Raw genomic sequence first — 12,284 nt, 5'->3', positions numbered from 1 at the left:
AAAGAACTCAAATGAATGATGTTCAGAGTGGTTTGCACTAGATTCCCTTTGAACTAGGAACCAGGTGGAAACAAATTTTAAAAGTGAGTGGTGATCAGGGTATACAGCTTTAAAACATAACCTTCCTAGTTTGCTCTGCTCCCTTTATATTGGGGCAACTCTAAGGCACTGCAGTCTTTAGTAGTGACTTGGCTTTGTCTGTGCCACCACACAGTGACTACTTGCCTCCTCCTTCCAGGCTTTCTCTAGTTACCATGAGGTATACTGTGCTGCTGCTCCCAGCCAGGCTTTTGTTTAAGATGTGACTCAGTTTGGCTTTTCAAGTGCAAGAAACTTGTGCTGGATGTGGGCATGTAGCAAATTTAGTTACTGCTCTTCATGGAGTGTCTGTGAACTGAGTGTGTAGCTGAGGGTAGGGTAGTGGTTGAATGGCCATGGTTCCAGTGTGATTTCATTGCATAAAAATACTGACTGTCAACATGAGTGCAGCCTTAGTCTTCGAAATTCAGTAATTTTTGTTAGTTTTGGATTACTTAGTTTTGGGTACATTCTTCTAAGATAAGTGGTGGACAAATGCTTGCAGGTTGTTCAAGGTATTAATGTTTCATGGTCAGTTCTGATCTCTGTGAGCTTGATCCCCAAGTGAAACTGCTTTATACACAGATATTGGGACAACAGCATTAGGATATAGTAAATGAGGTCACATGGAGAATTTATAAGATAAATTGAAAGACACCATGGGAAGTAAATGCTTCTTTTGCTCCTTTTGAAATTTAAATATGAATTACAACAGCTGACCTCCAATGCAAATCTTCCTGCCTACCTCACATAGTAATAGCAACCTCATGACATAGCATACATTAAAAAACCCCTTGTGTAAACTACATAGTATATATATAGAGTTTAGTATGTGATCAGACCACCAGAAGTAGCAGATTACAACTGAAACATGTTTTGTAATTAGACTTGTAGAAACAGAACCACAGCTAAAAAGTTAATGCAAACTCAGCATTAAGTCGAAGTCTTCAAAATGTGTTGCTGTACATGGATAGGTGTGTGGATGGGGGCAGGAAGGTGGAGAGGGGAAAAAAATTTAACCTTACATTAAAACAAAAAACCAAACAACAAAATGCGGACAGTCTCCAGGACTGAAAGCAGACAGTTACCCGCCAGCTACATACAGATGACAAGGCAAATGAAAAATTGCATGCCCCACTTGGAGGTACATCTTCATTTTTAAAAAAAAAATCACTTACAGAAGAGCAAGTTGGTGATTTGTCTTATATCCTGGACCTTTTTCAACCCTTGTCAGAAGATGATAAATTATTGAAGCCTATTGTATGGTAACAACTCTATTTGTGTGTTCTGGCATGGTTTCTGAAGTGCTTAATGTGGAAAGGTTAACTACTGACTGCAAAATAATTTAGAATTGTTTCTTCATCTTAAAATACAGTAAAATTAAAAATTTGCAGTTCACATTCTCTGCCTTTGATAACTGGCATGTTACTATTCCCTGCTTGCATCAGAGCTACTGTACTTGGGAAGAATGGGACACAGAATTCACACAGCTGTCTTGTGCTAATCCATCCACAACTAGAAGTATTTTTGTTCCTAGAGACATTATAAACTGTCCAAAGAATAAAGCCAGGCTTCAGAAAGCTCATGTAAAAAAATTGACTCAATAACCTCACCATGAGGTACATTACCCTAACTTACTACCTTGTCATGAAGAACAAGGAAATATTCTGAGTGTGTGATGTTAAGTGCAGGAACACTCAGGTGGAAGGAGTATCTGAATTTTCAGAGTTGGTTTGGGTTTTTTTCTTGGCAGACTGCATGTCAAAGGAGAAGATATACTTTATAAATTGGGATAAGTATCCATGTAAAACTGAGCTGCATTGTGCTTTGATATCTGGGAGCATTGTTGCAAAATACACACAAGCAAGTTCCGTCTCTGCTGTCTGCTCAGAGGTTCCCCCTCCCTAATGTATATCCCTTACTCTAATGTGCTTGTTCTCATTTCTGGCCAGAGGGAATATAGAGATGGTACCAGGTTGTGTAGGGTGTGGATGGGAGAAAGAAGGAACTGGCTGGAGAGAACACATGTGCTATGATTACAAAAGCTTCCATACATTCCTAGTGTGTTCTCAGGAGTAGATTTAGATATTAGCTAAAACTGCTTTTTACTGAAGAAGTCCATTGTGTTTGGTAGAGGCACAATAAAAAGGTCACCCCAAGCAGAGGAAGGGTGGGGGGTACACAGGCAGGAGGTGAAGTAGCTACTAGGCTGTACTGACATACCAACTGAGAGCTCTTCACCTCTGACTGACTTCCTCAGCTGGCACAGAGCTTTCTTTTCACCCTTAAGGCTTTTCTTCCATTTGATTCAATTCTTCCCCCACCCTTAACTATTGAAGTGTCACTATTACATCCCTTGATTCAATCCACAATTCAAGATTTTTTGGACAGCTGAACTTTTTAGCCGATGACTCTTACTAGACTGGCATTTAAAGCTGACCCTGTGTTATCCAAAAGGGACAGGTCATTGTCACCAAACCATCAGCATTTCCCTTCCCACCATCAGTTAAACTATTGTTTTGCCATCAATACAAGGCTCTGGTTTGCAATTACTCCATGCTCGCTTACCTTCCAATCAGTATTTTTGTTAACTGTTAGCATAATTAAATCAGCTGTTGATTCAAATTAGTCTTGCAGCACTATCACATGCTCCTCTTTTATTTTTTTTCTGTACAATTGAACAAAGCAATGCTTTGAAACAAAAGCATTCAGGCAGTTTACACTCACGTTTACATTTATTTAAAAAAAATACTTAAACACTTGTGTATTTCACCTGTGGATTTTGAACTACAAATCAAATAAGGGCTCATTACTTCAAAGAGGTTCACAAGTACAAAAAAACAGCCTCCTTCTGGCACCTTCACATCCTCCTCTTCTGGGTGCTTATGTACAACACTGAAAAACAGAAAGTAGCACAAAGAAGAGGGCCTTGGTAAATAACATGCAGAAGCCTTTTTATTTAAAACATCTTGTTTCCACGGCATATAAATTGACACTGTAATAGATCCCATTCAGCATGAACAAAGCCAGGCAACCTTTAAGTCCAAGCTGCAAAAAATGCCATTAGCTCTAAACATTATGTATTACTTTGGTTCAGTATTTATTTTATTCATAGCCCACCTATGCTCCAGCAGATGTAGGATGAACAGAGCAGGAACAAAGGCAGTGCCCTGCAGTATTACTGAGGGGAGTATGAGAGAGCTCCTCAGCAGCAGAATTACAGGTGTCAGACATTAATGCTGTGATCTATCAATAAAAGCTGGAAATCCCAAGCACTTAAAGCAAAGCTAGTGATTAGTTATGAAGGAACAGACATCTTCCTCCTGCTTGGCTGATGATATTCCCATAACAGATCCAGTCACAACATAAAATGATACTGTGCTCCTAAACCTGCCACAAGTCTTCATTTCTCTGTTCAGCCTGTTCTTGAGCCTTCTGCCTCTCACCCACTTATTTTAACTTTCATAACAGATTATTTCCTTAATTAATTCTCCAGCTGTAGTGTCACTCCAGTTCTTAGTGTAACAGTCCGAATGCCTTGCAAAAAGCAAGGGTTGGCCTCATTTCAAGGATTATTTCTCCACCCAAAATGCTCTTTTAAACTGGTGCCACATTCTCTTAGATTCTTTTTCTAACACAGGATTCGGTCCTTGTGCCTTTTTATTCCATCCCTCCTTGCTGAGCTCCATTTTATTCCCAAGCAACTTAGTCAAACTCTGCTTCATTTACCTCCTCTACAAATCTCTTCACATCTGACTTGTGAACCTTTTCTATTTTTAGATACTCTTCTCCCTGGCATGTCCTGCTATTACAGCCTGATACCAGAGAGTCATTTCAGGAGCCTGGGATTGTCCTTGAAGTGTGCTAAAATCCACCTACTGCACTTGGATATTCAAAGGCCTGATACTAAAGCATGGGTGATTTTTTTGACTGGTGGTAAAATCTTTACTCAGAAGATGAAAATAGCCTCTAGGACTAAGGATAAGCATTCATTCAGTCCTGGAAAACCGCTTCACCAGAAAATATTTGCGTCACTGTAATATCTGCACTGTAGCATAGATTTATGCAAGCAGCTTGCCTAAAAAACACAAACTCTTATGGTGCAGAGGCCATCTAAGCAAGCAGTAAGTGCAAAAGAGTAAGCCTGTCAAACAGTAGAAAATAAGCTCCAAGAAGGCTAGAAAAGAGCATGCTTCTCTAAATGAACTTCAAAGGAAAAAAAGACCACAGGAACACAGGAAAGTACAGACCCTGGAAACTGTAAAAAGCAAATATTGTATAGAATTCCAACAAAGAATGTTAGTTTTAGGCTTACAGATAGCTTGCTTACACCTCAGCCACCCCTCAAATTCAGAATACCAAAACACAATCTTCTAATGTGCAGTAACAGAAGGAGTAGGAATTACCATTATTTCCTCGGATAAATGCGTCCCCGTACTTGTTCTTTAACTGTCCATTTACATATTCCTCAGTCTGCTCCAGAGCTATATTCATATATCCATCCAGGCAAGCCAGGACACCTGAAAACAATGGCAGTTTAAAAGGGAATCAGCTTGAACTTATTTTAAAATAAATAAAAATGCACTGTGTTTGAACAGTACAGGAAAAAAACCCGCCCTGTATCCTTCTAACAAACTAAAAACCCAAGCAGGGACATACATCTTCAAATAATTCAGCTGAGAGAAAGGAATCCCAAGCACTCTAGTAGCAATGCTATCAGTTGGTGTAAGAGTTGTGGGAGTAAAAAAAAAAAAAAAGAAGTTATTAAGACATTATTTCAAAAGATGGACAATTTCCACTTTGAAAGTTTAAGCTGTCCCTTCTCACTTGTGTTTTAAGCACACACCAAAAAAACACCTGTGACATTAAGTGTAACTGGATAACGTAAGGACAAAGCTATGTAAACAGAGTTATCAACAAAACTTGTGAAGGATATAGCTGGAAAACAACCCTTTTAGTACAGGACAGCGTACACAGATTTGTCTTCATGCTTACAGAGCCAGAAGAACACTGGCTGCAAGTCTCTATTTTGATGTCAACGAAATTCCACATAATTTTCAAAAAAGGTCACTGAAATCTTCCCACAAAAAATAAAACTACACTGTTTTGATAATGCAAGTAATGAAAAAAAATCTGTCATTTGTAACATCAGATGATTTTTTGGATCAGGAAAATACGCATTTTAGTAGCACATAGGTATTACAGGTTTTTATAAGTTGTTTTATCTTTCTCTTGCATGTCAGTTTTCCTGATTTCATCCTTGCACAGAAAGCACTACCTAAATATTTTTTTCCTCTGAAAAACACCTAGCTATTTACCTAGCAGTGAAACTTGAAATATAGTATATTGGCTGTACTTAGGAAGAAGGAGAAAACTCAGGATACATTCTCATTTTTCAGAAGTGTTACTGCAGGATCTTTCAGATAATAATCAGGAATTCAACTTCTGCCAACTTGTCATGGCTTAAAGATTATAATTTTGCTTTCTGTTTTTCTCTCCTTTGTTGCCACAGACATAGGAAAAACTGCTCACAAAGTGCCACTAAATGCATTAAAAAAAACCAAACCAAAGTCAGGATTCTTTTCCACTCTAGTAAGCCTGAGGGATCCACACAATGACAGAAAATAAAAGTATGTTTGTCCAAAGTTAAAACTGGACCATGTGGATTTACCTGAGCTACATCTCAGTAGGCCATAAATGCAGTATTTTCAAACTCTTGTTCCTACAGTGCATGCATGGTTGTTTCATTCTCTTCCTCCTTTTCTTTGTGTTTACTCTTACACCACTAATGGCATCAAATATTATCACTGCCCATCCTGGCTAGCAATTTATCTGCTTTATCTGTATGCAGAGATGTTTCAATACACATATCTCTATGTACCCATAGAAACCATACATTAATGTATCCCTGACCATTTCCCAAGGCTTCCTGCCTTGGACATTTGCAGCACTCGGCAATGGTTCAAGACATTTCAGTTAGACATCAACACTTGCATGAGGCCACGTTGGTACGTGTGGGGCCTCCAAGGGTGGAGACAACAAAAAAGTCAGCCTGGGGGAGAATCTGGACAGATCTGCAACAACAGCCCGAGATGCTGTTTTGTAAATGTTTGGCTTTTACAAATGGTGGTCACATTTCTGCAGAAAACAAACTAAGTGCATATGTTTCAAACAAAAACACTACATGGATTTTCTGTCACAAGATCAAGAGTGCAGGGAAGTAAGGAAGAGAAAGGGGGGGAAAATCCAGTGACAAATCAGGGTGTTCAAGGAACTCTTGTTCAGTTAATGTGGTGTCTGACTGTAGGCACATAAAACTAGCTTTGCTGAAGGAAAGGTTGAGTAGTTCATCTATAGCACTTACAAATGGATCTTACCAAGGGAAAGGCAGCAGTGGTCTCAAAAAGTGGGCAAACCCCAAATCTGGTTTGGCCCTGCCTTCCTTGTACCCCTCCGGTTAATGATGACTTGCTTTAATTGACTTCAATGAGTTCTCTCTCTATATTCTCCTGCCCTAAAGAATTTACAGAGAGGCAGAGAACCTTTTAAGCCCCCAACCCCACCTGAAGTGCTCAGACAACATTGTTCTCAAAGAAACGAGAGACTGCAAATTTTGTCAGCTGAGCAACACTGAAGAGAAACAGGAAGGGATAAGAAGGCACTGCTTGCTCTGTCAGTGAACAGTAACAATTTAAAACTGTCACAGCACAAACAAGTCTCCCCTCCACCCTCACAAGTGCCAAGCTAAGCCACTTGAAGTAAACCTCTCTGTGGAAGGGATCTGTTGCAGAACAATAATGTTTAAGTCATTACAGAATGAAATTTCTTAACTGAGCACAACAAAAGATACATGATTAGTTTTGATTGAGTTTGGATACTAGTAAAAAAAAATGGTCAGGTTGATACTGTTATCTTAATGGGAGCAGGACCAGGACTTCACTGCACAGAGAAGTTTAATTTACTGGTTAAAAAAAAAATCTATAATCCTATATACATGAAGGTATACTGACAGACTGAAGAAATCAGGAATAAAACTGATGGGCTGTGTTAAAATGAAGTTGGCAAAAGCTACACTAAACTTTTTCCTCTATCTCTGTGAGTTCTTGAAATTCAGAATCATCCAGTTTAATCACCTGTGACAAAGGACACTAATGATTTACATCAGTAATTTTAATCTCTAAATTCACTGTTGTTACCCCTCTTTTTATCACCTTCTCCAGAGTTGATTTTCTATTTTCACTGTCACCATTCTGAGATCTCTATTCTCATACTCCATGATCGTGGATCACACCATTTTTCTTTTCAAAATCAATGCATCCATCCCAGCCTCCTCAGTGAATCACTTTACTCACTGAGAGACAGATGGAGAACTTACCTCGATAATCAACTCCAGAATTTAATTTTACAACAACTGGCCTTCCAATGATTTGTTTTAGGAAGTCACTGGGGGTTTGCTTCCGTAGACTCATCTTGATCTTCTCTGGTAAGCTGAGAAGTGAAAACATTAGGATAAGAGACATGCTTCCACATAGTTTTAAATACTGCGCAGACCCCTGATTTGTAATACATTCAGTAGAAGAAATACTGAAGGAAATGAAAGCAAAACTTTAAGGGTTGAGGTGGGGAGACAGAGCTCATATAGCTATTGCATTAAACTTTCCTTTTGGCATTTTTATTACTTCTGAAAGCATTACTAAGAATCCTTGTTTGCCATACTATGCAACTTTTAAGTTTCAACATTGCCGAAGGCGTCATCATCCCTGAAATCTTTTACTAAAACAGTTTTAGAAGGCTAAGTCATAAATGTTTCATGTCTTCAGGTGTGGAGGGAGAAGTCCATCCATGCTCTATACACGGAAGTATGTGCGGGAACAGCAAGAATAGTTTTACTATCAGCTCACAAACAGAAGCATGAATTTAAAAGCATGCCTTCAGATAATAAAACAGACTAAGTTAAGGCTTGTAATTAGATTACAGAGAAAAGATGGTGTGATTTAAAAACGCAGCAGGCGCACCCAGTTTGGTGCAGGACCCCCTCTCAGTATTCGCTTGACTTCTGCTCTAACGCCGCTTTCTTCTGCGTTTTAAGACAAAGGCAGAAATCCCCCGCACGGTGCCGACTTCAGGCCGCTGCTTCCTGGGGCAAATCGCAATGGCCAATTCCAGCCGTGAATCCAGGGATCCTCACTGTTTCCCTATCAACACCCACCACCAGCAGCGCTGCTGGCGCCCCAGGGCTGTGTCCCTTTCCCGGACCACACACGCGTCTGGAGCAGCTCCCCCCGTGTGGAACGATCGCGTTCCAGCCCGGCCCCAGCACCCTGAGGGAGGTCCCGGCCGCAGCCCGCAGCTCCATGGCGACCCACACGGGCAGCACACGCACAGCCCCGAACCAGCCCCGCACTCACCGCCCGCCGCCGCTCCCGGCGCTTCCCGCGCCCCTTCCCGGCGCTCCCCGCCCGCCGCGCCCCGCCCCGCTACGGCGGCCGGGCGGGCCAGCCCGCGCAGGGCTCGGAGCGCGGAGCGGGCCCCGCCTGCCCGGGGACTCTGGGGAGCCTTGCCCGACCCCCGAGGCCTCGCGGGGGATGAGCGCCGGCACCTTCACGGAGATGGAGATGCGGGGGGTTTTATGTCTTGCTTAGAATTCCACACAAAATAACACCCCATCGGAGAGAAATCTTACGGGAAAAAGATATCTTGTGGAAAAAAGCCCCACAGGATCAGTTAAGTTGGGAAAGGCCTCAGAGATCATCGAATCCAACCTATTAGCCAACAGCACCCTGTCAGCCAGAGCGTGTCACTGAGGGCCGCGCCCAGACTTCCCTTAAACACCTGCAGGGGTGGTGACTCCATCACCTCCCCGAAAAGCCCGTTCAATATCGAATCACCCTTTCTGTGAAGGAATTCCTCCTAATGTCCAACACGGCCCAGCACCTTATCGTCTTCTATTCTAATGAGACCCTCTTAATTCCTAAATGATCTTGCCCTTATCAGAGGCACGGTGAGCACCTCACAGGCGTCGGGTCCAGGACCAGCCAGGAAAGTGCTGAACGTCATTTCACAGAGGAATCAGTGAACGTAGAAACGTAAGAGTTTTTTGTTTGTTTGTTTTTTTTTAAAGTCACCTAGGAATAACATCGCACAAGAAGGAACTGAGTTCACCTTCTACTCTCTACTTCTCCCCATCATCTCACTTGTTTTACCTCCTTTCCCACAGCTATCTCCTGATGGTTGGAAAATACTTTTTTTTTTTTGCTTTTAGGATTTAGTACTGTGACAAGAGTTAATCATCTGTGAAAGCTTCTGGACTGTTTTGTTTTGTTGGGTTTTTTTATCTGTCCATTACTGATTTAGTATCTTGCCAAACCTCTCAATTCTCATCATACAAAGAAAACGTACCATGGCTTTTCAGAACACAGTTTTGTATTCTCGCTTCTTTCTAGAGTTGTTTATCTTCTTTTTTTGAACACATGTCCAGTAACATTTTTTTCTCCAATCCTTAGACTAAAAGGCTTTTAAGAGGCAAGAGCTGCAAACTCAACCTTATTCACCTGCCTGTCCCAGAGTTCAAGCACAGACATGGACAGGAAAGTTTGGCCACACTATGCTTGTGTTTCCAGGCAACCGTCATGTTAATCAGGAGCATCCAACTGTGCTTGATTATATCTAGTATTTGAAGCAGAAAAGGAACATAAAATAGTTACTCCAGGGAACAGACTTGCAAAGTTTTATTTGGCTGCCTGGCTTCAGTGAGTAATGCTTTGATAAGGGATTATTCCTGTTTTCATTGTTATCAATCTCCAGTATAAAGATTGGGCAAATAAAACTCTCATGTCTGGGCTCGTAAATTTGCATGGCAATTTTGCAAATCCAACCAAAGGGACACGTTGTTTTGTGAGCCTTCCTCTTTTTTTTTTTTTTTCTTAGGAGTTTGCCTCCAGAGCTTGCATTTTTTTTTTTCCGAGCCATCAGAAACTGGTGAGCTGTTTCACCTTCTGCTCAATAGGCTGCTTTCTAGCTAGCTGAGGCTTATACTTAATTACAGTTTAGATATGTGTGGATACTTTGATTGTCTGCTGTCAGTCAACAAAATCCTTGTACTTTTCTGCTTCACAGCCTGTGAAACTCACAAGCACTTCAGATTTGAATCATGGGCATTGAGATTGGCAAATTCTGTATCCTTTGCTTCCTTCTTCGACAGTCTGAGAGCAAATCATGAATTCAAATCTTGGGTAATTTTCCTTGGTTTGCCAGAGATCTCAAAGCAATCTCATGTGCTGTTCCTACAGGTTAATTAGCCTTAAATGGACTCCTTAAGGATTTCAGATCTCCAATTTGGAGAATTCAGATGTCATTGGCTAATGATTATCTTTTGTTTGTCCTCTAGACGAAAAAGTATTTTGTTCTAAAATGTTGCATACCTGGCTCTCAGTAGGTTGTTTTAAATACTGCATTGCTTTATCTTTTCCTAGTGTACCATGCTTTCTCAGCTGTATAACTCATGAAAATCAGTGAGATGCTGCCCTTGCGTTTTAATCAAGATGAACTTGAAAGGTGAACATTGTAAGTGATAGAAATTATTTATAATTTGGTAATAAAAGTTTATGTCTAGCACTCCAAATTTCACGCATCTGCTATGTGCTGGCCTTGAGATACAGAACAATTGCACTTGCCTTTACATTTGGCCTCAGATGAAAGGTCATAAATTACAATGATAGAGTTCATAGTCGTTCCTAGCTCACAAAATTTCCATATTAACATCTTCACCTCAAACATAAATGGTTACAGAGTTACAAAGAAAAGAGTTATGTTGGCCTTTGTCAACTGAACTTTAAGATGGAAGTCTGTGGATCATGTACTATTGATAACTCTTAAACATAAAGCATCACAGAATACTTGTTCAGAGGACCTAATTAAAACTATACAGTTAACTTTAAGAATGGAATGGAATTTCATTCTCTCTGTCTCTCTCCTATCATTGCAATAAAACCCACTTCAAAGTTAGAAAGATTTTTCTCTCCCAGCTACTTGAAATAAAAGCATTTTCAGAGTGAGATGGCTGGAGAACACAGAATGGGTCAGAAGGAGTGTCCAGTTTCTCCTTTTCCTGTGAATTGCACATCATTTTTATAAGTTAAGTGCAGATGAACAACAACCCAGATGACAAAAGAATGTCTGTGGCACATTTTGAATTCAGCCTGAACAATCCTCAGCTACACTCAGTAGATGAACAAAAGCCACAATCTTTAAACAGTCCTCACCTGAAACTTGTCTCAGAGAGGACAAATCGATTCTGGCCCAAATCACAGCATATCACATGATTCTAACAATTAACTTTGGTGTCTTCTTAGGTTAGAAAAAAAGGAAAAAACCCACTTTTTTTAGAATTATGGCATGAAGTAAGAGGCCAAGATCAAGTTCTAAACCCAGGGGAACGTTTCTTGTTCAGAGCTGCTGAGAATGGGGAGGAAGAAGGAGGTATCAGCCTCCATGAAATAGTATTGAGGTGGAGAAGCTCTGCAATTCAAGATTAGCACTGCTATTGCAGGCTTTCCTGAGGGCCCTGAAGTAAACATGATACTGCATTTCTGGGGTTTGAGAGGTGGGAGGCAAAATTCTGCTCTCACTGAAGCCAGCAGAAATTTTGCTAATTACTGCTCTGTTACTTAGTATGCCTCTTTAAGTTACTGAAAATACACCTGAGGTCTCAAAACCTTCCTTCTGAGGCTGTGTTCTTTCACTGTAATTTGTGCTTCCTAGAACTGTCTTCTGATGTGCTGAGTGTGAGAAATAGGACATTAAGGGTGCATGAAGAAGCAAAAGAAAGAAAGGAAGTATTGGGACCTTCCTCCTTTTCCTCCTCTGCAGACTTCCTGGTGGACAAGGAACTGTCAGCAGTTCTTCCAGGGAGCTGGGGGGGAGAATAATGTAAGAGCTCAGCCTGAGGTTTTCTCTCTGTCTCCTACACTTTCAGTTCCATAAAAAAGAAAGGAAGATCCTCAGAAGCTTTCAGAGTTCACTTAACCCCCTCCAAGTTCCAGTGCACTCCTTGGCTTCCCAAGGGACCAGCTTTTTCATGAGCATTAAGAGGTCTGATATTCCCCTTTGCATGCATTTGGATGGGAGAGTTTCAAGCCTCTCAGCTTGTGAATTGAATGATTGTCTGTGCTTATACAGTAAAACTTCAAAAGATGTTTTTCTCCGTA

General features: G+C 40.8%; 1 protein-coding gene across 1 annotated transcript; it reads right to left on the bottom strand.

Moving 5' to 3' along the window:
* Positions 1-2,703: 2,703 nt before the first annotated feature.
* On the bottom strand, positions 2,704-8,556 carry LSM6 (LSM6 homolog, U6 small nuclear RNA and mRNA degradation associated). Its single transcript, XM_005525598.3, has 4 exons — positions 8,487-8,556; positions 7,454-7,566; positions 4,485-4,598; positions 2,704-2,973 (listed from the first exon to the last, which is right to left on the bottom strand). Exons 2-4 carry the CDS (start codon positions 7,545-7,547, stop codon positions 2,939-2,941), a joined length of 243 nt encoding a protein of 80 aa, XP_005525655.1. The 5' UTR covers positions 7,548-7,566; positions 8,487-8,556; the 3' UTR covers positions 2,704-2,938.
* Positions 8,557-12,284: the final 3,728 nt, after the last annotated feature.

This window comes from Pseudopodoces humilis, chromosome 6 (assembly GCF_049639895.1).
Source record: "Pseudopodoces humilis isolate 2021_Gansu_Grassland_sample_001 chromosome 6, ASM4963989v1, whole genome shotgun sequence".
Taxonomy (NCBI): domain Eukaryota; kingdom Metazoa; phylum Chordata; class Aves; order Passeriformes; family Paridae; genus Pseudopodoces; species Pseudopodoces humilis.
Note: the sequence above shows the minus strand (reverse complement) of the source record. Positions and strands in the feature narration are given on the sequence as shown.

What these genes read in the sequence shown, in the direction of transcription:
- LSM6 (XM_005525598.3), bottom strand. Translation starts at nt 7,547, where the DNA reads ATGAGTCTACGGAAGCAAACCCCCAGTGACTTCCTAAAACAAATCATT. An exon ending in TTCTGGAGTTGATTATCGAG is followed by an intron (nt 4,599 to 7,453) that starts GTAAGTTCTCCA and finishes CATTGTTTTCAG; the next exon opens with GTGTCCTGGCTTGCCTGGAT. An exon ending in ATTTATCCGAGGAAATAATG is followed by an intron (nt 2,974 to 4,484) that starts GTAATTCCTACT and finishes TCTGTTTTTCAG; the next exon opens with TGTTGTACATAAGCACCCAG.